The sequence below is a fragment of the Coffea eugenioides genome, chromosome 11 (genome assembly GCF_003713205.1).
Source record: "Coffea eugenioides isolate CCC68of chromosome 11, Ceug_1.0, whole genome shotgun sequence".
Classification (NCBI taxonomy): domain Eukaryota; kingdom Viridiplantae; phylum Streptophyta; class Magnoliopsida; order Gentianales; family Rubiaceae; genus Coffea; species Coffea eugenioides.
In genome coordinates this window covers 4,427,350-4,455,156 of record NC_040045.1, presented here as the reverse complement: position 1 = coordinate 4,455,156, position 27,807 = coordinate 4,427,350, and the positions used below count along the sequence as shown (strand labels likewise).

The window sequence follows — 27,807 nt, the reverse complement described above, 5'->3', positions numbered from 1 at the left end:
CTAAAAATGAGCCCTAATGTCTTCAAACCAGATGCTCGCCCCTTTTTGTAATGATATCTAATCCGTTTCAGTGGATAATTGCAGGAGATTAAGCCAGTGTGACAATTATACCCCTTTGGTCCACGCGAATTGAGTAAAATGTAGTAAAAAGTCCTACATTGAAAGCAAAAAACTAGTTCAGGGACTAAATTGGTTAAAATATTTAATGAAGGACGAAATTGATTTAAGTGAAAATGTTTAGGGACTAATTTGGCGAAATTCCCCAGAAGAAATCAAAGAAGCGAGAAGTTTCCCAAGTACATTTCCCTTCTCCAGCGTCGTTCCAAACGCAATCTTCGTCATCCCCGCAAAGGCAAAACCACCTTGGCTGGCTGGTCGCCCTCCTCTCTTCTCCACCATCCTCCTCATCCTGCTTCTTTTCTTTTTAATTTCTGGGCTCATCTTCTTATGCCTAATACTGCTAATCAATTGCAGAGGCTGGCCATTTGATTGATGCCCGCCATTGAATGATTTTGTTTTGTTCCACCACTGCTATATCAAATCAATATGTATTTAGATAAATGTACGTAGGAATCAGATAAGAGTTGGGTGTTAACGAAAACAAAGAAAAGAATGGATTTTGTGGGCTCCCCCTCTCCCTCTTCCGCCTCAACTTCTGCACCAAACGATGTCACTTCTCAGGTTTGCCATTTCTTACTTTCTGACCTTTGACAATACAAAAATGTGAGCTTTGTTCCGTTTGTTCAATCATGTTCTTTATTATTTTGAGGATTGTTTCAAATGTGATGTAATGGGTCCTCGGTTGATTGGATTGATCTTCCATTATATTACACCATATTATTGTTTTTACTCAATAAATACCATAAACAAGCTCTTCCTTTATTAGTTGCCCTGTTTGCTTTCGAAGATATTACTATTAAGTTTTAAGGTTATGATGCATCTTCGGAAAAATTCACATGTGAAACACGCGACAACCCTCCCTTTCCCCCCCAAAAAAAAATTTTTTTTTTTTTGGGTAGATATTGTGAGTTTCTCTCAAGTTTATGCCTTTACTAGTCTTGCCTTCCAAGCCTCATCTCTTGCATTTGCCTCTGTCCTTAGTTACTGTGCTCGTTTGTTTGCTTTAAAAGGTGGTATTGATTTTTATTTATATTTTCTTATGTACTGCTCTGTGCTTTTTTTGATGGAACTGAAACTCTTAGCATAATAAAAAAGGAAAAGGAAAGCCTGTTTTTAGTTTTGCATGAGTTAGTATACCACGCTACTTTCTAGAGCGCAATGCAAAATGCAGGCTTTGTTCAAGTGAACTGCAATCTTATTTCACTGTAGCTTACATCTATGTTAAGTTGACTTGTGTAAACTTTTAAAATACCATCAGATACATTATCAATAACAGATTCTAACATAGAAAAGTTCGAAAGAAAAAAAAAGGTGCAAACTAAAATTCCAGTGCAAGTTAAAATAAAAGACTGCATTCAGTTATAGTGAACAAATAGTTTATATATCATGCTTCTAGCATTTAAAGCATTTTAGGATGCATAGACTGTTAAGCTCCTAGTCATCTTCATCAATCAAGTCAGGAAACCTTTGAGGTTCTACCCTAGTAGTAATTGGTTATCCTATGGCTGTCAGACCACAAACTAATCAAGCTACTTGCTTACTCAATGGTCTTGACAAGACAAAGAAATCCAATGGTTTCAAGAAAAGCATACCCACGAAGAGGATAAAGTCCAAGAGACCCTTTTTTTTGGGACACTTCTATACTTTTCTGTGCATTATCATTGGTTGGTTGCTTGAGAGAAAGTGCTATGTTTTTTTGGCACTCACTCATGCACATTTAACTACTATGTTCTTGGTTGACACTTAAAAACACCGTATTGATCATTAATGTTGTTATGAGATATTTATGTTTTTTCCTTGTTATGGAGAAAAAATGTTCTTGACTTTTTATATTGTCATTGTGGTGACTGATCTAGAGCTATGTAGTTACCTGTAACCGAAGGGATTCAAAAATTGCAAATTAATTTAGAGTTATTAGGAGATTAATTAATGAATGTGAGCCGCGTTTTAGAAAATTTGATTAAACACTCATAACAGTTTATCCAAGTTGATATTGACCTTAAATGGTATAGGGTTTTGCTTATGGTTTTTCAAACATATCTGTACAAATTACGAATCTAATTTTGAAAACTTGTTACTCTGTAAACCACTCGTGGAGTGTTTTGGCACTAAGAGAACCTTTGGATGAAAGTTTCTTATTCTCCTCACTTACCATTTAAATCCTCTCATGAAAAGAATTCACTTTGACCATTTTAACTTGGAATATCATCTTTTCAGGAAAAATATGATTTGTAGCTTCTTTTGGATGGGATTGAGTTTCAAGAACTTGGGCTTTAGACCATTTTACTTGTTCTTGAGTTCCTCTTATATCTCTCCTTTTTATTTTCTTTTGTACTGAATCCGAGGCAGTACCATCCTTCATTAATGTAACTCATTCCTCTCCTTTTGAAGTTGACGACTTCAGTTGGACAGCCCTAGGCTTCAAGGATTTTGTCCTCTTGGTTTCAAGGGCGTATACATATATGCATTATATATGTATGCTGATGTAGCACGAAAACTTGGTAGGCACAACAGCTTTGTAGAAAAGCTTATAGGCCTTGTTTGGATTGCATTTTTCTGAATTTTTTGTAGAAAAATTACTGTAGCGATTTGATATATGTGAGGTAAAAAGGTGATTGGGAAATGTGTTCACGAAAAATGTAACAATTTTTCTTTGGAAAATTGTTGTCCAAACAAGGCCTTAGATATTGAATGTCACCCAAACTTATAATAGCAACTTGGAATAGGATGGGAGAATATGCTTAAGAAGGTGAAAACTGATTGGTAATTCTAGGAATCACTCCTAGGAATCTTTAGGCATCACACCTAAAGTTGGGATGTATCACACAACCCTAAGAAAGACGTTAAGTCTGCAGGAAAATTTTATTAATGACCAAAAACTGCCTTCTCTTTGTGGCGAAGTGGTTATTTATAGACTTTAGAAGAAAGCTAATTCCAATCCTAATTAGGACTCCTAACTAGAGTAGAATTCTAGTAGAAAGCTAGAAAGCTAAGCTTTCTTATTCCCCATAACAACTAAAATACTAATTACCAAAAATAATTACTAGACAGAAAATTACCATAAACCTAAAATTCCTGCAGCTAATCCAAATTACTAAAATACCCCTGCTGGTGAAAATCAGAAAACAAACTGCATAGAATTCAAACCAACTCCCAAGTTGGTTCCTTGTCATCAAAAGCATGCCAAATCAATGCTTGGGCATTCGACACATCCTTCCCACGTCTCCTATAAACCTTAGTGGATTTTTGCCACTTATCTCTATCATATGCATGTATGTATGTGTGTATTACATACATAATTGTGTGTATACATATATATATATGTATGCATATATTTATATGTGTGTGTGTGTGCATACATACATGCATACACGATACATACTCACACACACACAGAGATATACATATATATATGTATAAATAGATATATGTGTATGTGTGTGTGTGTGTGTTCCATATTCTATTTTTAAGGACATAGTAAGATACACTAAATTTAGCAGAACCATATCGCCTGAAAGTGAAAGTGAAGGGTTTAAATGACAAAAGGCTTATGGTGGAATATATACATATATATGTGTGTGTGTGTGTGTGTGTGTGTGTGTTCCATATTCTATTTTTAAGGACATAGTAAGATACACTAAATTTAGCAGAACCATATCGCCTGAAAGTGAAAGTGAAGGGTGAGGGTTCAAATGACAAAAGGCTTATGGTGGATACCTAGGTACGCTTAGATGAGGAAGGCTGTAGTAACGAACGAACTACTGCAGGAAGTGGAGAATAATAACATGTTTGTCTTTGAGTCTTGTGCTGTCTTCTTATGGTTGTCTTTTCTTATCCATGTTGTATTTGTAATATCAAAGTTGAATGTAATTTATATTTATTGTGCATGTACAGCTGGGAATATATAATTTTAGTCAAGCTGCTGTCTTTAGCTGTCTTTCTTTTAGTGGTCAACAGAGATTTTATTAGTTGGAAGTTTGGGTATATGATATACTAATATTTCAGTCAGTAGAATGTAATAACAATTCAATTTTTGGATATTTAGCATATCTATCTGTCATTCTTGTTTACATTATAACAATAGGAGGGAGGGAGCAAAGGAGGGGGCAAGGGATAATTGTTTGAATCAAGAAGCTACTTTCGTACTTATGATTGAAAAATAGAAAGATATTTGGACCTTCATAATGAAGTCGAGAAAGAATTCTGTTCTAATTATTTTTATCCTGCTTGGATGGTGCTAATATGAGGTCTGCTTGTGTATCAAAAAGTAGTGAAGTTTTAGTGGGGTGTTTAAGTTTCTTTCAGTTTTGTGCTTCCTCCCCCCTCCCTAATGTCCAATCTAAAAGAAGAGGAAAAAGGTAATCTCTATGTTTTGATTTGTGGCCAACTTGTTCCTTCTTTTGTAGGAGCATTATGTGACATCAATTGAGGCAGATCACGAGACAACGTGTTGGGGCTGTGGAGTCCGTCTTCTTGTTTCACCTCATGCACCTGTTTTCAAATGTGGCTGGTGTGGAGCAATAACTAACAGAAATGCATTGAAAAATAATAACCAGTACTATAAGTGGAGACGTTTGCGAGATCGTTGCTTTGTTGTTTTCGTCCTTTTGTTCATGCTTTTTATAATATGTAAGAAGCTATAATTATGCCATGCGCTTTATGCATTTCCCTAGCCTAGCTGCTGCATTGCATGTGCTTTCCTTCTGCCATTGGGCATCAGTGGGTGATAATATTTTAAACATGATTTCTTCATTGACATTGCTGAAAGTGGTTGTGTGTTCTCTAATCTACGTACAGAGGTCAAATAAATAGAATATGCTTCAAAGTTTTTCCAACAGAATATTGAAATAGGGCTCGCCTTTACCCTCTTGATTGCCAGGAGATATACATTTTTTTGGGTTCATCATTCTTGCCATTATGATCAGAGGAATATATTAAATGTCTTTTATGTTTCTCCTTTTAAATATAACACTATTCAGTTTTCTTGGTGAAAGTTTTTCTGTTTATCTTTGTGCTTATTTAAACTTCATGCTTTCTTCCTAAAATAGGGGTTAGAGTTTCTTAATCTGAGAAGAGTGGTTATGGTGTATAATAGATGATGTGAGTTGGTATGAATCAGAAAAAGTGTAAACAGGTCAAGATCCTTGTCAACTTGTTCTTGGGTCATGTTGAATGGAATTGACGTCAAAGTTAGTGGTTTATGCTTATTGTTATTCATCTGTGTATATTTGTTTTATATCATGGTGTTGGACAATTTGATTGAGAAGATTTTAAATGGCCATGATACAAGTCACAGCGTCCAACATGATTTTGGATACATTAGACAGGAGAACATTTTATGTGATGTCCTCATGGAAAAACGTGTAAGAAATATCTTGATATAAAATGTGTTGGCATTATTTCTATGTTTTGCACAATTGGAATTGCTAGATCCTGGAAAGTTAATAGGAGAGGAGGTAGGAAAGAATTCAAGTGTTAAATGGTGCTGCACACATTGCTTCTTCCGTTGACTAGGCTTTGAAGAACTTCATTATGTTTTGGAAACGTTACAAATACTTCTGTAGTAATATTTCTCTGTGAAGTGGTGTTGGATCAGAAAACTACGTTGAGTTTTAATCTTCTTGTGACTTTTTGTCTAACGTAACAATTAAGCTCATTGTTGAAGAAGGATCGAAATTCACTTGGACCTTGCTTTGGTATGATTAGTCTTGTACTTGGTGGCTTTTGATTTTGTAAAAGCTCAAAATCAGAATCCAGAAAGAAGGTCTCTTGTAACTTCTGATATTGACCCTTTTCAGCATTAAAAAAGCCAAAAGCTGAAATAAAAAGCACTTGAAAACATTACATAACAAATTTCATTTAACACCAGAAGCTAAAAACAGGTGTGAAAAAGTAGTTGAGAACAGGCCCATACTTTGCATCTGCAAAGATGTGAATTATTACATGATCTTTCATTTTCTACCGTATCTTTTAGATTTTGTTTTATCAATTTGTCAAATTTGCTAGGTTTCTCTGGTTTAGATTGATATCTGAACCTTCCGTCTCCAATCTAGATATGTGGATTTTGATAAGTCTATTCTGTACTGAAGGTGCTATGATGATGTTGTAAAGTTTTGACTTGCATGCTATGTTGTCCTATGGTAAGAATGAAAATGGTTATTCTTGCGTGACTTCATGTTGAGGGCTATATACTGATGTTGAATGTTTCTTTCTGAGGAAGGAACAATGGAAAGGGGTAGATGGTAGATGAGAAAAAGAACTTTCATTAGTTACTTAAGGATGCAAAAGGGCTGGAAGCTGAGTTGAAAATGAGTGAAGAAAAATAATGTAAAGGTAATAAATAAAAAACTAAATCTGGTACTTAGCAAGTGATTTTAAGGATCGTGCGGTAGACATATCCAGGGTTTTTTTCCCCTTTTCTCTTGTTATTGAATTTGGAGTTAACCAATGCTCTCATTAAACAAGAGTTACAATTTCTCCATGTTTGAATTTTATACATCATGAAAATTATGAGACTCTTAGAAGATAAACTCTCACAGTGGAGATATGTACTGGACCTTTGATTGGACAAGTTGGTTTGGTTTTGTTCTACTTTGTGTTTCTTATAGCCTTCTCCAGAACAACCCAAGTGATTTGTCATCACCACCACACTCTTATCCATTTATGGTTAGTAATATACTACAGTGTTCCATGTGCTCATTGTCTTGCATTCAATTTTGTGGAATATTCTTTATGGAATAGTAATGGCTATCTCAGATGCAAGTAAATTAGGGTTTATAGGAAAGTTAGGGTATAAAAGATCTAATGATTTCTTGTTTCCTGATGACAATGCTCACACCTACTATCAAGGCTGAGAAGATCAGGAAGACGAAAATTCCTGTCACTGTTTTCTTAAGATATACTGGTTTATTGTTTCCTATTGCCTTCCCTCAAACCGCCTGCAGAAAAGATTCCTGGTCCTAAACAACCTGCTGTTTCGGTGCCTTTCCTTTCTATTTTTTTCCTCTTTTAATGTTGATCATTATGTTTATCAGAAACTTGTTTGTCATTTAATTGTTTCTGTCTGTGTTACCATGCAAGTTGAGAGTCTCATCTAATTGTTTCTGCCTGTGTAACCATGCAAGTTGAGAGTTGTTTTGGACTTAAGCCAGTAGGTACTAAAGGAGTCTAAAGTCAGTGTGGAGTGTATTCACCTTTTGGGAATTAGTAGTTGCACGGCAGATTATGGCTTGTCCAGCCACAGACAGTAATTAGATAAAATTCCAGGCTATTTTGTTGGATCCATGTTTAATTTATTTAAGGAATGAATTCTCTTTAATGCTGTTGCCACACTTGTCTCTTATTGTTGCACATACTTTCAGCTGATGGATGTTTTTGCACACAATTTAATTTGGATGAATAACCTAGACTTTTATCTTCATTGCATGAAATGCAACCATTTTGTCCATTCAAAGCTGATCAAATGAAAGGTTGCATTAGTATTTCGAACAATGATGTGTTTTCCCTTTATAATCTTGTGCAATGTCTGGTTGTTGTGGAAGAAAAAGTGCCAAAATTCTCTTTCTTTATGCAGTAAAAAACTCAACGAAAACTGTTTAGGGGCATAGTTGTTGCTTTCCTGGTTTTTTCGTTATAAAGTAATTGATCTTGTTCTTAAAACTGTTTCCATCTTAGTGCAGGTGGTGGCATCTGGGCAGTCTATCCTGTTGTTTTCTCAATCAGTTTTTTCTGGGGAATTTTCCACTCCACGATAACTCTAATACTATCTGTATCTACATTATCTTCGTTTGGCCTAGCATCATTTCTGTCTCCTGGTGTTCCACCAAGGATATTGTGGGGTAGCTACCCAGCAGTAGGAAAAGGTGGACTTGAGAACTATACCTTTTGTCACCACTGTTCAAAGCCTAAGTCATCAAGGACGCACCATTGCAGTTCGTGCGGAATGTGTGTATTAGACATGGATCATCACTGCCCATTTGTGAGTATTGACCAGCATTCTTCTGTTTTAGCATAAGAGAAAGATATATGATTTAAAAGCAAAGGGCGTTGCAATTGTAAGATTTCAGTTCAGGACTTTTTGACTTAAATTAGGATAAAAGTAGACGCACTTGGCTGAAATTTTAAGGGAACTCCATAAATCAATTAGAGTTGATAGTTATCCTGTACAAGTAGAACTCCACAAATCAATTGAAGTTGATAGTTATCCTGTATGAGTAATTTGTCATGGACAATTTATATTTGTTTGGGAAAAGAAAGAGCAATATTTGATTTGGAAATAGGACAAAGAATTGAACTACAATATCAACCAGTTCCAGTTCTTTGAAACTTTCAGTCTTGTTCATAAAACTAATTTATTTATTTTTGGTTTGTGGCGAAATTTTGTCAATATTTTCGTCAAAGCTTCCTTTTTTTTTTGTAGCTTTATGGCTATTCAATTGTATTTGCCCATGCTTCCTATTCTTTTGTTATTGTAACCTTATGCTGAGAAATGTTGTTCATTTTGTTATATCATTATGATTCTTTTTGCTTTCCTCTAAATAATGGGCAAATGGTTTTTTTTTTCCTTTTTCTTTTTCCCTCGAGTACACGTGGTACACTGTATAAACATGCTCTTCATCCTTAAGGTTTTCAGATTTTCTTTTGAAAATTCACAATTTTTTTCCTTGATTCTAATAATTTCCATTTTGCTATTGAACTTTCACTATGTATGAGTATTGGATTGAATATCCTGTTTGCCTATGACATTGTTGATGGCACGGCAGATGTCTCCTGCCACCCTCAAAAATAAGGAAAAAGATGTAAAGGATCTGTCCTTCAATGTATAGGGGTCACATCAATTGTATGATATAAGTATGCATTTGACGATAGGATTGAATGATCCAACGCAACAATTTACTAAGAGTTGATACTGTATGGGACTCAAGCACTTGCAATAGTAGTAGCTGCTGTAAGTGCAGTGCAAGTTCTTGAGCGCTGCTTGGCAGTTGGGACAGTTTATTTAGTGGTTGCTTTGAAGTTGGAGTGAATGCTTTGCTCATAAAATGCATTTTTTGAAAAAATTCTATTTTCTACTTGAAGTCTTTCAATGACAATTCAATGCAATTGGAAGACAAGGATAGAGAAAGCACAAAACGAGGTTGTGCTAATGTACATGTTAGGATAAACAAATTGCCAAAGCAAAGTCCTTTTTTTGTCATTTTATACTCCTATGCGGAACAAAACATCTGGTCTATTTTTCCAGATTAATTGATTAATTTTCGATGGTCTGTTGAGTCTATTTTTCCGGATTAATTGATTACTTTTCAATAGTCTGTTGATAGGCAAGATCTATTTTTCAGTTATTTACCCTCTGTCTGCAGATTGGAAACTGTGTTGGTGCAGCTAATCACCGGTGCTTCATCATCTTCCTCATTTCAGCTGTAATGAGTACAATCTATGTCTCAACTATATCTTTTTATGCGGCACTTCATGTCTGGCCACCAGTAAATTATGTGGCCAATCAACCTCTAAACAGGCTTCTTTCTTATGAGGTCACCTTGAACTTCTTGAAAGAATCTGCTTTTGCATTGCTGAGATCTGCTGTCTTTCTTACACCAAGAGGGCTTGTTCTGGTTTACCTTTTCATCGCTAGTGTCTCGGTGGGGATTGGTTTAAGCGTACTCTTGTGGCAACAGCTCTCCTACGTATATAGAGGGAAGACTTACTTAAGTCAATTAAATGCTTCAGAGGGTGACGGTGGGGAAAGGGATTGCAAAAATTTAATCAACTTTTTTGGTTGTCAGTATATTGCAGCGAGATATTTCCCTAGTTTTTGGAACTCAAGGAAGACTCACGAGAAGTAAGCACGAAGAGGTTTGTTAACTTCTTTTCTGTTTTACATTGACCAGTTTCTTTAAATTTTGGTTTTTATCATTGCTATTAAGTGGCAAAGCATATGCAGGAATAAGAGTTGCAAGAGATATTGATTTCTTTTTATGCGTTTCACAAGATGGTTGAGGACGAAAGTGTGAGTCTGGATTTATCGGTCAATGATTTAGGTGTCCTAGTGAACTTGAAGCTTGCTTTTACTGGTGGATGCAAACTTCTGTACAGTAGCTTGTGATTAGTAAAGTTGCATAAGAGTTTATCAGGATTAGAAATAGCCAAGCGTTTTGGTCATGTATGTAAACCGGTGAGGTGTGACATCCAAACCCAAAATTTTTTGTGGTCTTTTGGCAGAGGGGGTTGATTCCTATTTTTGCAAATTTGAAATTATGGATAAACCAGGAAGATTTATTTTGCACATAATCTAGTTTTGAAAGTTCTGCTGTTAATTTTAAACTATTTACTTTAGCAATGTTTTCAATTTCTGATGGTATGGGTAATGTCACTTAATTGTATGGGAAAAATTCTTATATTTGATGCTTCTTTTATTGTGTAGGTAGCTATGAGTAATTTTGTGGGTTGTTTTCCTTTTATAGAGTAAAACTTAGAGACCCAATTATGAGCGTTATCCCCTTTTCTATATGTTCATAACAATTCTGGCTCACTCAATGTGCATGTGATCCAAAATATCTTTTGTATCAATTTTGTTAATTGTCCTATCATTAAAAGTGAAAAATTGACAAGATTTTAGTAAAGATAAGCTTAATTTGTCTTGGTTGCTTGTTAAATGGTTTTAAACTGAAAAAATGAAAACAAATTCTGGAAGAGGTAATTGGCTACAATTTCTAGCTTAGTGGTTGTAGATTTATTGACTTTAACAATGGAGGAAAGATGTTAACTTCTGCCCTGATTAATGTGAAGTTGGTAAATAGGGGATCATGATTTGATTGAAAATTTGTAACTGGAGAAGAAAACTGCGAGGATTCATTAGCTGTAGGGCAAATGTGCATTAGCATGTAGCAATGGTTGATTTACTGGGGTACAATTAGGCTTTTGATCATGGCAGTGGTTTTGTTTTTTTAACCTTCTTTTGGTGAAAGAGGATACAACCAGACAACGGGAGACACTGCCTGATTATAAGCAGTACTATCCTTTTATGTAGTAAAATTAAGATGTACACAAAGGAGCTAAATAAACAAATAAAATGTTTATTGCAGATTAACTTTTGATGGACACAAGCATTGACGGAAGTTAAAAAAAAAAGTACAGCATTGGTGACAGATTTTAAATAATCATATCACATGTCAATGTGGTCGAATTCTATGTTTGTATTTGCACCATGTACTTTAGAATGATGCATGATGTGGATTTAGTCTACCAACTTTTTGGCTTAAACCAACAGATACTTGCACATGCTGATTCTGTAGTTTTGCAACACCTATTGGTATAATTTTGTATGCCAAGCATTTTATCATTTTAAAAAATTGCTAGAGTAAATTACAAGCTGTAGATTGCAGGATAAAGTTGAGATTCTAGCCTCTAAGAGGATAACAAACGTCTGTGCAATCCTTTAAGTCCAAAGACTGCACCGCATCCAATTTCAGAATTGTTGAAACACTCTGTGGTGGATATTACTGTCCTTGATATGGTTTATCCTGCCTTATCATAATGTTTAGTCTCAACTCCCTCCCTCCCTCCCTCCCTCTCTCTCTCTCTCTCTCTCGATAGATTTGTCTTTTTTTTTTGAAAAAGATAAACACAGTGCATTAATAAAAAATTTTCGTATGTACATGCAAGTTTTTCTGTATGATTGCATGAGAATACGGTGTATGTTACAAAAGATGGTTGTTTAGTTGTATTTGGACACACTTATGTGACTTTGACATATTAAAGAAATGAAGACAATTTTTTGTAGTTTTGATTAGAATTTCCACACGCTTACAAACTGTTTGATTCTGAATGCTTATGCTGTTCTGGGTCTTTTACTTCCTTCTTGTGGGAGGGGCCATGCTTTTTGATAAAGTGTTCCTTTTATAGCTTTAGTGTACATTGATGGAATTAGAATTTTTTGCATTGCATAAAGGTCAACTAGGAATAAGTCTTCCACATTGGCAATTATAATGGACATGTATTAATGCTAGCTGGTCGGATGTTTGTCTGTCAGTTGTTGCTAAAAGCAGTTCATAAGCTTGTCCTCCAGCATACAGATTCTTCTATCCCGTAGGTTTTGCAAATTTGTGATGATATTATAGTTTGTCCAACTTTCTGTTATTTGGTAATCTAATTAACCTATCTAGAATGGACATGAAGAAGCTTCTGAGGATCACAATAAGGGGCTGCAATAGTCTTTTCTAATCTTCTTTTACCTTTGTGCCTCTGGTTTTAGACCCTACAAGTTAAAAGAATGGTGGAGCCTGGGCGAACAGAACAAATTAATGGAAACTGGAGATCAATTGAAATGATGTATGGCGTTTCAGTAGGATATTCAATGACAAATTTGATAGCTTTTAGGATTATATAATCTTTTAAGCTCTTTGTCTGTCTCACGTTGTTGTTGATAGCACCATGCCTTCAGTTGTAGTCATTACACCTCCAGGATACTGAGACAGAATTACTGGCTGCCTTCCTGGCCTTAATTCAAAATTTATACATTAAGCAATAAGCCTGGAGGACATTATGCTTATTTAATCATTTTTGACTGGTAAGAGGTCATTAGTTTTGGGCACTGAATGCCAAAAAAAATTAAAAAAAATTTAAAAAAATAAAATAATGAATTATGAGAGAAGTGTTTTGTGTGCATATGAGGTGTTTGGTTTAACTTACTGATTTGCCTTATGTGTTAAATTTCATTCTTAGTTGTTGTCAAGAATCTGTAAAATTTTATGATTCTATTATTTTAAATGTCTTTCATTGTTTTAGCCAATTATATATAACTATTCATAAATAACTTCCTTTCTTCAGCATGCTAATTATTAGTTTATCCTGTTTCAATGATCATCCTTTATCATGTATGCTGTTTAAGAAATGTGATTCAGTTTATTCTTTTTTTGGGTTGGTTGTAAGCAATGTGCTTTAGTTGAATATCTGAAATTTCAGGTTGATCGGAAATGGACTTGAATGGAAAAAATGGGGACAGAGAGAATACATAAATGGCTTTAAAGATTTAAGTGTCACTCTTTTGGTAACATTGACAAGATGATTGACAAATCTTGACTTCATTACATAAGACTCTGTTCTCTGAAACTAAAATTGGAGTCTCTACGTAAATCATAGTCAAATATGAGGTTGAGCAATCTTAGGAGTTGGACTTTCACAGTGGTGGGCAAAATTTACAGTGATAAAGTAACGAGGTAGATGACATTAATTAAGCACATATTTGGAGAATAACAAATAGCGAAAGGCAGAAAAAACCAGTCTTAGTTTTTTTTTTTTTTCGACACTCAGTATTTTATCCTACATCTACTCTATCCTATTCTAGGGGGGACCCAACTGGACCTATGGGAGGGCCGACGGGGACTGAACCACCATCGGACCAGACGGATGCACTACACACCCGTCTGGATTTGGAGAGCCACACCGGTGGCAATTAGTGGGAGGCAAGGTTTGAACCCTTACCTCCCTCCCCACCAAGCCTTAAAGGCTTGATGGTGGCCAACTCCTCTAATGGGAGTTGGTTAGTCTTAGTTAAACACAAAAAATCGTGCGGCAGTTGTGCAATTTATTGGATCATCCCATTGGGTTGTTAACTTTGGCCACTAATATTAGTTTATCAAGATGTGGTAATTTGTATTGGCATGCCCATATTGTTGTTGACCAGTTTTACTACAATTAATCCAAATTTTTTTCCCATTGAGAAGAAACTTTCAGAATTGTCTGCCCCTCCTTACAGAACTTGCTTCTCTAGGGCACCTTTGAATTTGCCATTTGGCAGCTTGGTTGCTCTTTAATAGGAGCATTAACTATAAGCATTTATTGAAGTGTGGGGGTAGGTAATTGTAAGAAGGTAATGCTAAACGTCTTGGTTTAATTAAATATTTTAGGCACGTACCTTTCTTTTATATAGCTTAAGGATGGTAATGATCTTGTTGAACTTCGGTTTTCTACTTTTCTGGATTACATAACTTGTGTTATCGCATTGACAAATACCTGCTAAAAGTGTTTGAAGGTTCCTAAAGAATTCAGAAAGAAATCATACCTTTGAATTGATGCTAGTGAAAAGGTGTTGCATTTCTTTATTTCGAATCATAAACACAGAGATGGATGGAGTGCTTTCATTTGATTAACGTCTAATCTGTTTAATGCCGTCAAGGCAAAATGGAGGTTAACTTATTAGCTTTCCAAATCTCAGCTTTATACTTTTAATTTTCCTGAATCTCCTGGGAATGCAAATTTATAAATGCTGCCTTTTATTTTGAAGAAACAATAAGAATTCTATGCCTTTGGTGCAGGCTTTCTTAAAGTACTGAACTATCTACGTGATATTTATGATTAAAAGCTTGTGGTTTTTGGAGCAGAAAGGGCTATTCCTTATTTGGAGATTAAGACTAGGGTTAGTACAGTTTCAATTAGTTGAGAGTGCCACTACAAGTGTCTGTTTATTCTAACTGCCAAAGCCTCTCTGTGATCTAGACTTTATCCGTCGATGTCTAACGTATATCAGTCAGTCTGATAGCGACGCACATCCATTATGTGGAACACTGTGCTTGCATTTTCTATCTCAAGTTTCAGGTCATTACTGACAAGCAACTGGTAATTAATTACCGTAGGAGTCCTAACTTCTTCAAAAATCATGTGTCCTGTATCATCAGTGCATGATATGCCCTGATAGGTCGAAACTAAGTGATGAAGATTCCTGGTGCTTTGTAGATTCTTATGTTGTATTTATTTGGAGAATGAATTCCTGTATTGTGCGATGAATGTTTGAAGCTGATGAATGAGGATTTTGTCATGGTGACTGGTTAGTGGATTTCTGTGTCATGGTTTATTTGAGTATCCGATCGTGCATAGTTTGCTAAAAACACCAAACGGTGCCATAGAAGTAACTGGTCTACTCTATAGTCTTTTGATACTCATTATGCGTTTTGGAGAGGACTATGTGAATGTTTGTTTCCTTTCTGTTTTCTGGCAGGGGGCCAAAATCAAGATTCCGACATGCAAGATATGTAGCTGCTCTTCTATAGCGGGGGCCAAAATCAGGGATTTATGTAGCTGCTCTTCTACTTTTGATAGGAAAATTTTGGAAGCTTCTACTCATTATAGTTATTACTGTAGTTCGTTGTTCACTGTCTTTTAGATGTGAGCTGGTAATGAATTTTGCATCAAGTCTGCCACATTTTTCCTTGTACTATTTTGTTTGGAAAAAACTTGTGTCTGCGAGGTTAAATTGAAGTTGGATCTCAGTGATTAATGAGTTATTTTTGGAAAACAATAAACTTAAACGGAACAGGGGAAAGAATAAAAAACAAAATAGAAAACTTCCAATATTTTGTCAGAATTGTAAACTTCCAATGTCTTAGGTTAATAAAGCGTAAGTTTAAATACAATTTACAGTCATAGAGGAACAAAAGAAGTTGGATTAGCTTGGATGAATGATAGTTGCGAGGTCATGTTATAGAGTCATGTCCATGACAATTCAACAATCCATTTCTGTCAAATCATCCTGCTGCGGTATATATCGACAGGTAAGAGATCCTGGACTGGAGTAGTGTGGAGCGTTTGACGGCAGCTGTTACAGGCTCGGATATCCCAACACAAAGTTCATAAAACATAGATGGGCAATCCAGGACCGGAGCAACAGAGATCAAGAAAAAGTAATCGCTTTGAATTTTTAGTATTTCTTGCAAAGAAAAGAGCTCCAAAAACACGTTTGTTTCTTCACTTCCCTCGGAAGGGTTTTTTTTCATAGATTTACATCACTGAACTAGAGGTGTAGAAAATGGACGAATGAGAACGCAACAATGGAATTGAGCAAGATAACAAAATTGCCTAGGTATTCAAGTGACTCATCATCACTCACTACACAGTTCTGCATACTGCAATATACAGTGAACACCTTAACCCCGGCCAAAGAATGAATGCACCAATAATTGGCAAGTGAAAGTAAAAATATTTCAGCAGGCCAAATGCTATTGAAGAAGAAGACGAATCAATGACCAAGATAATCAAACATTAATATCTTTGCGCTTTGATCTGGCACTACTCATCTCCTGGGAACCCATTAAGGCAAATCTAGGGATGTTATAATTGTCGGGTGTGGTCATGGGCTGCTGTGGGTAGAGCGTGGGAGGGGGGGTGAGATTGCGTTGAGCAGGTAGTGGAGGAAGCGCATTATATTTGTAAGGGTCAGCAGCCAAACTGCAAAAGGCAAACATTGAAATCAAACCGAGTGCCAAGATTGAAATAATACTAAGGCTGCTTGTAAGGAATCTCATATTTTGTACAAAAGAAAGTAGAACAAATCTACGCGAGATACACTGATTATACTGTAGCACAGTGGAATCTGTGCCTAAGCAATAGCGGAAAAAGACATCTCATGTACTTAAAAACTTCTGTAAATAGCATTCACTAGACAAGCAATAACAACATAAATCCTCCCTCCCCACAACACACACAGACACGCACACAAAAGAATTCTGGAAGCACCACCGAATCGACCTAGAGAATTAGCAACAAAACTGATCCTATTATCAACTTGGCTTCTCACAAAGTTATCGTAACAATTTGTTACTTTGACAACAATAGCCAAGCTATTGAATTGCCTAAGGTAGTTGATGCTGGCCTACATTCCTCAGTAGTAATAACTTGCAAGGTTGTTAATAATATAATAACTGGCTGTACGCTAAAACTTGACAGGACTAATAATTTATCATCTAAAAGTTAAGACACATAAATCACCATTATATACAAATTTTCAAATTAATTTGTCACATAAATCACGATTATATACAAATTTTCAAATTAATTTGTCACATAAAAACTTAAACACTAAGCATTGAATTATCACCCCATTTTGCATCTTAAATTTTTGAGCAAGAAGAACTTATCCGTTCATGTATTATGATATTTCCCTGCCAACATATAACAACAACAAATTTTAAATGTACTTATCCATATCCATACTCCTTGTACTAATCCTGGCTAAGAGGTGTAGAAAGAGGAATTTTTCCTAGAATTAGTACTGATTCATCTGTTGAAGCACAAGCAGAAGACTGAATTCCCCCACCCACCACCCCCCCCCCCCCCCGGGCGGGTCGCGGGGGAAAACCGCAAGCAGACGTTCAAAGAATTTGGTGACAGTCAATGATGCAGAAACTTATAGTTGCACTTCCACCACAAACGGCTTAATCAATAGGTTTAGAATCGTTGCAAGCTTTGTAATATCTTCAGCAAGAGAATTGGTGTATTACCTTCTCGAATATTATTTCCTAGCACCTCACTGTTTCTTATCAACTTTAGATGGTGAAGATGTTAATGACAAATTAATCCAAAAGCAAAATCCCTAAGACAACTAGTCATCCAGAACAAAAAGCAAGACTAGTAACTCTCCTCCAGCTATACAGGTTTATTAACTTGCATTCTTATTTTACAACTTCCCCAAAAAAGAGACCATGTCCCTCCTGATACCCAGCCACAGTACATGACACACAAGTCAACCATATGATACCAGATATAATGATGCAAGTATAGCTCAAGAAAGTAGAGGTACATTGGGCAGTTAAGATAAGAAAGTTTTCACAGTTCAACCTAGTGAAAAGCATTATCAACCACTAATTTCTGTGGCACAGCAAAACAATGTACACATAAATCCCCAACCTGTGTGGTCACACGAATGTGTGCATGCGCGTATGGATGTAAAAGAACGAATGTAGTTTTACTGAAATTCAAAGGTTAAGGAATGACAGAAAGAAGAAGGTTAAGGTTGAGTGAGGAAGAAGGAAGTTAACATAGCAAAGGGCATTTAGGACGTATGTGCAAAGTGGCATTTCACCAAAACCGTCATCATGCATCATATATAATTAGATGAGAGCTCAAATATATCGTACTCTGTAGTATGATTCGTAAAAGTTAATGCAATGCCCTCTATATCAAGATAAGACACCTATGCCTCTCATACCTTGAAGTTTTGTACGAATGATCGTCATCACTAGAAATTTCATCCGATCTATGGGATGCTCCATGAAGTGGGCTAGACCATGAACTTGTAACAGGTAAACTGTCTGAAAAGTATCTCCTCCTGATCAACTGTTAAAAAGTCCATAACCTTTAGACGATTGAATAGAATATAAATTTTAGTCACAAAAGATCTAACGGGGAAAGTACAGACCATACGAAAGAACTTCATCACAGCTTCTTTGTCATATCTGGATTCTTTTGCAGCCTGTTTGTTAACAAAAGAAATAAGCTAAGCTAAGTTATATATCCAAATGGATAAAATTCTAGATGCTATAAATGTTCTCAAATTAAAACATTGGAAAAGGCATCTAATAAAGAGATTCCCTGCATAAAAGATTTATATTATAGGGTATATACATGAAGCTCATTTGATGTCCAAAATGAAGTGCAAATAAATCCTATATTCAGTATATTACCATCATCTTCTGCAAAAAGTCGCCACCAATAGCAAAGGACTCACAAGAAATACAAGAATACCCACAAGTGAAGACAAGACACGTTTCTTATCAAACCAAACACTTCTAATTTACCAGGAAATTTGATATAAGAAAGCTATCTTGCTCGCTTAAAAAGCTTCACACACTAACAGGCAGACAAGTGGATTTGCTCACATCCACTAAACAGAACCACCAAAATGCAGTATAACTACCGAGGTAATTGAGAGCATCCAGCATAGATGCTCATTCATCTTAAGACGTGCCCACCACCTCTTTATGGAAGCAACACGACTTGAACTGTTGTCTTATGGCTGCTTAGTTCAACAGCTGCTAATTGCTCTGCGTTCTAGCAAATCAATAGATCATGAAATGTGGATAAGAATGTTGCACCTAGATTGCCACGACAATTGAAACTTTCTTCACAACTAATGTCCAATCTTCGACTCTTTAAATAAGCTAATTCATAATGTTTACAAATTACTTTTACATGATGTTAATCTCAAAAAAAAAAGGAAGGAAAAATATGATTAAAGGTTATGGAAGAGTAGAAGAACATGACATGCCCCCGTTATGCTCATTATACAAGAAGCCACAATGAAATTATTTTAAAAGTTGAGACTCTTCCTACTCAATATGGTATCACTTTCCATACCATGGTAATACCAACAATAATGTCTTTCCATGGTCTTAGCTTCCTATAAACCTTAGATCTTAATAGGTCATGTGCAATTCAATAATGTCAATCACAAGGACAAGAATCTCAATCGTATATACACTAATAAATAAAAAGTTGATTCCTACAGAAAACACTTATTAAAAACTGACAAAATTCATAAATTAATGTGGCACAGGTGTCTTTCTTCCCTCATATCTTATTAATCCCCTTTAAACAGTACATGGTAACCTTTATTTGCTTTATCGAATCATGAGGTAATTTACTAAGCTCTAGCACTATCAAATTTCCGTAACAGGATAAAGCCAACACTCCTAATAAAATCAATCTTAAAGGCTATGCTAGGTTACCATCAAAGTAGGTATTGGCAGCAGATTTTCATACCTACTGAGATCCAACTATTCTGCCAATTGACAAAAATAACAACCACCACCCAAAAAAAAAAAAAAGATGTAGGAAAGCAGTTTCAGTTTCTGCCACTTACTGCTACAAGGCCACCAGATCCTGGGAAACTCTCAGTCAGTGGGAGTTCCTCACTTGAAGGAAGCAAACCCTGCTTCTCAACCCATTGACGTGCTGCATCTACAAGATTGCCACTGCTACCTCTTATTCCTTCTTTCGCAGCAATATCTGCTTTGTTCCCAATAACAATGTAAGGAACTGGGAGGCCTCCAGGCCCTCCCGATGCAAGAGGGGCCGAAAATGTCCCAGTTGCTGCAATCTCTGCAGCCCACTTCTGTAAGCTTGACTTTGTTCTTCTCTGTGAGAGATCATGAACAAAAATAACACCTAAAAAGAAATTTTAGGCAAGGAGGAGAAGAAGAATTACAATCATAAATACACAAGCAAATAACTTAAACAACTCAATGAAACATTCAGTTGCTGGTTTTCACCAGAAGCTCTAATATCTCGACCAGACCTCATTTGAACCATCATCCTTTAATTATTTTCATTTAAGTCCTCTAGTTTCTGATATCATTCCCCATTAGATTTTAAAGGATATATGATACAAGTTCAATATACAAAGTGATTACACAAGGTTGATAGAGAGAATTGGATGGCCAAAGTATAACTTATTCAAAAAGTTAGCAAGAGAATAATTACTTTTTTGCTGATCAATTGGACTAGGCTAATAGTCCAAATCGAGCACATGCTCGGCAAAATTTGCTGATCAATTTGTTAACTAGTAGCTGCAAATTCTGATCACTCAGAATTGGATCATGATAGACATATAAGCAAATTCGGAGAGACCATAATCATGATTTGCTGATTTGATCAGCAAAATCAGCAAATTGATCAGCTACTATTTGGACTAGGCTAATAGTTAACAAATGGAGAGTGGCTGAGAGATCATAAATCAACCCTCCAGAGTTAAGTGAAAATATAGTGGAATCAGTAATTATGTGGTAGTACAAAAATTAAACATCACAAAACGACGCCTTCTCTTGGGTAACACTATTCAGAAAAATTAAGTGTGAGTAATGGACAGGGTCTCTCTCTTGAGCAGTTTTGCTACATTTTTTAGCATAGCACATGCACAGATTAGTGTTTGTTTTTCACGTAGGTGGGATAATCCCTTGTTATCATCAATAAAAAAATGATCTACATTTGCTTTAAAAAAAATGGACAGGGTCAGGAAGCTAGGTGATCCATTACCTTGGATGGTAATATCAATAGGGAAGGCCAGGACGACTTATGTTTATGGACATCCAAAAAAGATTAAGGCCTAGTAAACCTGTATTCTTAAAGATATGTGCCATGCTTGCAGTCAGATTTTGAATGTTTTCTACAACAGTTCCGTAACATGTTATTAGAGGGATTGGAAGGCAGCTTTATAACTTTTAGTACTTCTCATAAACATTCTCATAATTTTAAGTCTCAAGTGTATCTCTTCTCCTGGTTATCTTACTCATTGTTCCAACCATAAAAGCACAACATATTCAAGAGTAACAGAACTCATGAAAATTCCAGGTATTGGCAATATTAAACTTTTCCAAAACCATCCTCTATATATATTTTACATCCATTCATGCCAATCATTTCCAAGCACATGGTAAGGATTTTCACTTGAGCTAGAAACCCATTGCTTACCATTGATTTGTGAATAGAATAGACAACGACAGTCTTTGTATCTTTCATGTCCTGATATATCCCAAAGCTCAACAAAAAAATCCCTCTCCTTGTCACCTTCAATGTTATTTGATGAGCTGCCAGATGATCCGTAAGTTATATGCTGCAACAATGAAATCACAACATCAAAAAAGAAATCAAACTGCAGGTGGAGGATAGCATTTCAGTAATGGAGTATAGAGTCTGACCGTGACTTCAACAGAACAGCCGATTGTTTGGGAAGGGCGAGTTATGGAAGAACCTTTGACAATCAGATGAGCAAGAGAACTTTTCCCCACACCTAAACAGTAGATTTAAATTAGGATATAGTATTTGGGGGAAAAAAAAAAGAACCAAAGATGCAGGCTCTGTTTCAGCAGCACACAAAACTTATGAAATTGGCTTGCTAAATTATAATACATTAAACTGAAACTGTGCTTCAACTTCAACACATACTAATGCCATTCCCCACATTTTTTTTATTCCCACAAGTTTATAACCATAATGTTGAACAAAGGTTACCAGCATAAAGTGGAATCACATGAACCACATCAACATGTTCCAAAGCACAAGATTGCATATAGCATCACTTTCTGGAGTAAGAAAAGCTACAAATGCCTACAACAGTATAGAAGTTTCTCCAAAATCTCTATAACTGCGAAGCTCTCTACTAGTAGCTCTTGAAATACATGTGATCTTTATGTTGTCCTCTCACTGTAACCTAAGAGTATTGATCGTATAAATTAGAAAGTTAAACCTGGGATGCCAACCAGGAGAAAACATGAAATGAATAAAACATGCTAAAAGGGGCAGCTTCTTTTAACACCCTTAAGGACGATAGGTGCTCTGGTAAGAGAAGAAGTATCCAGATGGACAAATTTTCTCCAAGCACCATTTAGGGTATGATCCATGCAATGGAATTTCAGCCTTCTGGGCTTGAGCGCAAAGTATAGTAAGGACCTTCAGTCTTTCAAATGAAAAATGTAGGAGCTTCAAAATCTTGCAGGTGCAGCTGCTCCAATCAGCAGTCCTTTTTATTTTTAAATTTCATTTGGCTAAAGTCATCTTCAGACCCCCAAGTTAAATACTGAACATTCAAGGTGTATGAAGAAGATGTCATAGACCTAAATCTATACTGTGGCATAAAGGAAGAATGGGTGGCTTTTAAACATAAACCCCAACCTGAAAGGTTAAAAGCAGTAAAGCTAGGTAGCAGGCAAATTCTTCCTTTAGCTTTGGAGTGTTTACAGTTCTACATAATTCATTTCAGATACTAGCTGGTAAACGATACAGGCATCTCCTATTAGCATATAAGGTCTTCAAAGCTAGAAAGAATGGCAGGGAATGGGGTTGCTTTAAAAGGCAAATGTCAGCCCAAGTCTATAGCCAGCAATGGCATACTCATTTTTTTCTCTCTTATTAGCTGTTGACAGTTATAATTGATACAGTTAGAGACACTTCGACTTCCTAATTTACTAGACTTAGAAGTGCCATTTGTTTCTTGCTGATCAATTGGACACCCATTTTTTTCTCTCTTATTAGCTGTTGACAGTTATAATTGATACAGTTAGAGACACTTCGACTTCCTAATTTACTAGACTTAGAAGTGCCATTTGTTTCTTGCTGATCAATTGGATAGCCCTCATATAAACATTTGCATACCCCAATAGCTCCTAGACCAGAAAATACGCTGAAGACTTATAGCAGCATAAAGGCGTAACATCTGAAAAGCTCTCAAACCCAATTCCATGAACATTTTTAGCAGCATTACGTGATTGAATTAGCAAAATTTAATGTACTAAGAAGACATACGTCGCATCGAAGCTGAAAACTCATAGCAATTGATTAATCACCCATCAAAATCAAAAGGAGCAGACGAAGCAGTAGGCACAATTAAATTAATAATAAAGAGGAAAGAGTGAGGAGGAGTAGTTTGTAACCTGAATCTCCAATGATAAGAACTCGAACTTGGCCATAAGGCGGCCCGCCATTGTGCTCTCTGCTGCTGTTGTCTCTGCTACTACTAAAACTACTGGTGCTGCTTCTTGATGTTGCTGTGGTTCCTCTATCCCTCCAAAACATAATTGCTCTTAGTATCGACCTCTTCCTCCTCCTGATCCCCCCCTCCCTCCGGAACCCGGACCACTACTACTGGTTAGTTGTAAATATTCACATTCCAAATTCTTGAAACTAGCTCAAGAATCCCAAATCAGCGAACAAACTACCCTGCTGCTAGCGCCCACCCGGGTCCGGGGTTTGAATAATAAGAACAGGATGATGCAGAGAGCCCTAAATCCCTTGTCTAGTCGCAAAAACTGATGATGGAGATCGCAAGCAACAAAATTGGTAACCTCGGATCTTATAGCAATACCCCGAGAAAGAAACTAGATCTGATCTTTGAAAAGGGACAGCAGAACTCAAAACACAAATGCGCATCCAACATCACAAACCATCAAATCCCCAGTTATGACTGCTGCTCTACTCTCTGCCACAAAAAGCACGGGAAATGGAAATGGCGCACGGGAAATGGACAAGATCGACCGGGTTGTTATTCTTTTTCCTTTGAGCAGTACTAAAATAATTACCTGTTGAAATGATGCTTATGGACTCTTATAAGTTTATTTATACATGCTCCATTCGATCTCCTAAATCAATAAAAGAGCTGTTTGGCTTTTATGAAATTTTCCGATAAGTTTGCTTGCTTTAGAAGGATTGGTTACACCTTTTTGCCCTGAACTTTTAATTTACGAAATTTATTATACCTTCAACTTTTTATTTTTATTTTTTTCTATTTCACTGCAATTATTAAACTAAATTTTAGCCAATTAGAGTGGATTTCATCCAGTTGACTCTTTTAGCCTTTGCTCTCCCTTTGTCCCTAGAATGTCATTTTCTTTTTTCCCCTAAAGAAAGGCACCAAATTGCACAATTTGTCTCCTATACAAATCTAACAAATGCCCCCTGCTTTTTTCAGTTACGAAAATTTGCCAATTTGGTGTATTATTCCTAAGAGTGCAAACGAGCAGTGTCGAGTTGAACTTTGACCTAATCAAATCGCGTCTCAACTTAATTTTATGAAGATCGAACTCGAACTCGAACTTGACAAGTTCAAAATGTAAAGTTCGAACTCGAACTAAAGATTAAAAAATAAAAAGTAATTAGTTTATTTTTTAAAAATAAATAAAATAATAATTTTTCTTAACAGATAATAAAATATTAGGGAAATATGTAATTTTACTATTAAAATAAATAAATAAATATATATATATATACATATAATCAAACCGACTCGCGAGCTAACGAACTGAATATTTTTGAACTCGAATTCGAGCTCGAGTTCGACTTAGTCAGCTTGACTCGAGGACTCAAGTTGCTCGCGAGCAGTTCGATTCATTTGCAACCATAATTATCCTAATAAAAATAGGCATTTTGAGGACAAAATAAGAACAATGGTTCTTTACCATCACAAGTCGGAGAAAAACTATTTCCCAGCATTTAGTTAATTAAAGTGGATTACAGAATATTACAAGTTATCTATGTAAGTAATAAGAGTAAATCTTATATACACTGATCACGATTGGATATACGACACATATATAAAATTTGAGTTTCAAATCCAAATTCAAATTATGTGTCATGCATCTACTGGTGAAAGTGTATACATTGTCAATGTATAGAAGATTAATCCAAATAATAAAAGAGCCAAGAGCTTGGTCGTTTTGTGCATGATTTCGTCGGCTAATTGATCCGAATATTGGTGTATAAAAAATAAGTCAGACACTTGTGGGTCTGACAGGTGGGACGTACAAATCTATGGGTGCCGGGCTGTGTCAGCCCGGCACCTGACACCAAAAAATTTTTTTTTTTTTATACTTGACACATGGGTGCCGGGCTGTGTCAGCCCGGCACCTGACAAAAACTGCAATAGCTGGCTGCCGGGCACTCTCTGCCCGGCAGCCAGTCAAATTGTTTAAAAAAAAAATTCGGCAGGCTGAAAAAAAAAGCTGGCTGCCAGTGAAATTGTTTAGAAAAAAAAAAAGAATTGCGGAGGAAAGAAAGCTCGTGTTAAGTGTTAAGTGAAAAGAATGTCAGCAATTTGTTTGTTAAGTTTAAGTGAAAAGAAGGCAGCTCCTGTGAAGCAAAAAAGCTGAACCAAAAAAAAATTTACGTACGATAACTGTTAGCAATTTAGTCCGGGTAATTTAAATATTTGAAATAATACCTATGCTAATAAAATAAATATATAAAATTAATGTAATTAGCATAGCTTAATTTCGAAACTAGTGATATTAGTTTAATGCAATTCATTTTTTGTTAAGATAGTTGATAATTAGTTTACGTTATGTAGTATACAATTATTTTAATTAGTTTAGTGGATTAATTAGTTTAATTAATTGAATGAATTAATTTTAAGAGGTCTGATTAAATGAATTTAGATGTATTTGGCGAGGTTAATTAATTGAATGGATTAATTGAACGAATTTGTGCAATTGAGTTTTGATTAAGATAGCCATTTAGTCGGGGCAATTTAAGTATTTGAAATAATATCCATGCTAATAAAATAAATACATAAAATTAATGTAATTCGCATAGCTTAATTTTGAAACTAGTGATATTAGTTTAATGCGATTCACTTTATTTGTTAAGATAGTTGATAATTAGTTTACGTTTTTTAGTATACAATTATTTTAATTATTTTAGTGGATTAATTAGTTTAATTAATTGAATTAATTAATTTAAAGAGATTTGATTAAATGTATTTAATTAAGGTGCGGGGCTGACCCAGTCCGGCACCTGACATCTTTTTTTTTAAAAAAAAAGGCACCTGATATCTTTTTTAAAAATAGGGAATCTGTCAGGTGCCAGGCTGATATCTTTTTTTAAAAAAAGGAACATATCTGTTGTTTATTAAACCTGTCTGATTTTTTTTTTTTTACACCTATATTCTAATCAATTAGCCACAGAAGAATGCATTTCTGACAATATTCTTCCATCCACGAATTAAAGTAAATATAAGAATTAAACATTGGTTACATTTCTATGGTGGAAAGTTCACTTTTCTGCGCACAATAAGCAGAAAGCAATGCAAATGTGGAGATGCATAAAGAAGTATATTGGACACTCAAAAAATCAAATTATGCATGGATGAAAAATATTATATATATTAAAATTATAATAAAAGGCTTTTAAAAATTTATTCATTATTTAATGTTCAATACTTATATTTGGTAAATTAAAATAATTAATTAAATATTCTATTATATTATAAGTAACTATATATCGTTAAGTCGATTGAATAATATGTAAGCAGTTATTTTTTTTGGCATTTGAAGTAGTTGTCTATTAAGTTTTAATTGAAATAAAGATTTTATAATTATTTGAAATTATGCAATAAAAAATCACTGTAAGATAAACATAAATGTAAGATGAAAAAATAAATGTAAGATAAACAAATTGTATGATTCAAATATTTGATTTAATATGCAAGAAAGACAAGAAGAAATGGCAAGAAGTTTTTTAAAATTAATGTGAGTTCTTTATATTGGTAATCACCTTTATTTGTTATTTTAATCATAATACCTGATTATAACCGATTATAATACCTAATACTATTTACAACTAAAGTTACTATATACGCAAACTAAAATTTTCTATTTCACTAAATTTTCTTTTATATATGATGCACGTTTCATCATTTGTTAAAACAAATTAAATGACAAACAAATGATAAATTTTAACAAATAAATATTTTCTGAAACCTAAACCCTAAACCCCAAACCCTAAAGAAGAATGCATTTCTGAAACCTAAACCCTAAAACCCTAAACCCTAAACCCTAAACCCTAAACCCTAAACCCTGAACCCTGAACCCTAAACCCTGAACCCTAAACCCTAAACCCTGAACCCTAAACCCTAGATTATACACAGCGTAGAAGTACAAAATAATGTAACCTTAAAGAAGGAACCCTAAACCCTAAACCCTAAAGAAGAATGCATTTCTAAAACCTAAACCCTAAAACCCTAAAAACATCCACGGAATTAAAGCGGAGAGAAGCATTAAACATAGGTTACATTTGTATGGTGGAAAGTTCACTTTTCTGCGCACAATAAGCAGGAGCAATGCAAATGTGGAGACGCACAGAGAAGTATATTGGGCACTGGAAAAAAGCTGATTATGTATATATGAAAAATAGTATATATTTGAAAATTACAATAAAAGTCCTCTTAAAAATTTATTCATTATCTAATGTTCAATACTTATATTTGGTAAATTTAAATAGTTAATTAAATATTCTATTATAATATAAGTAACTATATAGCGTTAAGTCGATTGAATAATATGTAAGCAGTTATTTTTTTTGGCATTTGAAGTAGTTGTCTATTAAGTTTTAATTGAAATAAAGATTTTATAATTATTTGAAATTATGCAATAA

General features: G+C 35.2%; 2 protein-coding genes across 2 annotated transcripts; one reads left to right on the top strand and one right to left on the bottom strand.

The window, feature by feature from the left end:
• Positions 1 to 338: 338 nt before the first annotated feature.
• LOC113753826 (protein S-acyltransferase 11-like) lies at positions 339 to 15,398 on the top strand. Its single transcript, XM_027298082.1, has 5 exons — positions 339 to 681; positions 4,527 to 4,749; positions 7,800 to 8,098; positions 9,480 to 9,972; positions 15,113 to 15,398. Exons 1-4 carry the CDS (start codon positions 613 to 615, stop codon positions 9,960 to 9,962), a joined length of 1,074 nt encoding a protein of 357 aa, XP_027153883.1. The 5' UTR covers positions 339 to 612; the 3' UTR covers positions 9,963 to 9,972; positions 15,113 to 15,398.
• Positions 15,399 to 15,784: 386 nt separating this feature from the next.
• On the bottom strand, positions 15,785 to 23,948 carry LOC113753241 (small GTPase LIP1). Its single transcript, XM_027297344.1, has 7 exons — positions 23,316 to 23,948; positions 21,585 to 21,676; positions 21,358 to 21,499; positions 19,751 to 20,055; positions 18,308 to 18,361; positions 18,098 to 18,225; positions 15,785 to 16,338 (listed from the first exon to the last, which is right to left on the bottom strand). Exons 1-7 carry the CDS (start codon positions 23,455 to 23,457, stop codon positions 16,146 to 16,148), a joined length of 1,056 nt encoding a protein of 351 aa, XP_027153145.1. The 5' UTR covers positions 23,458 to 23,948; the 3' UTR covers positions 15,785 to 16,145.
• Between the last annotated feature and the right edge of the window lie 3,859 nt (positions 23,949 to 27,807).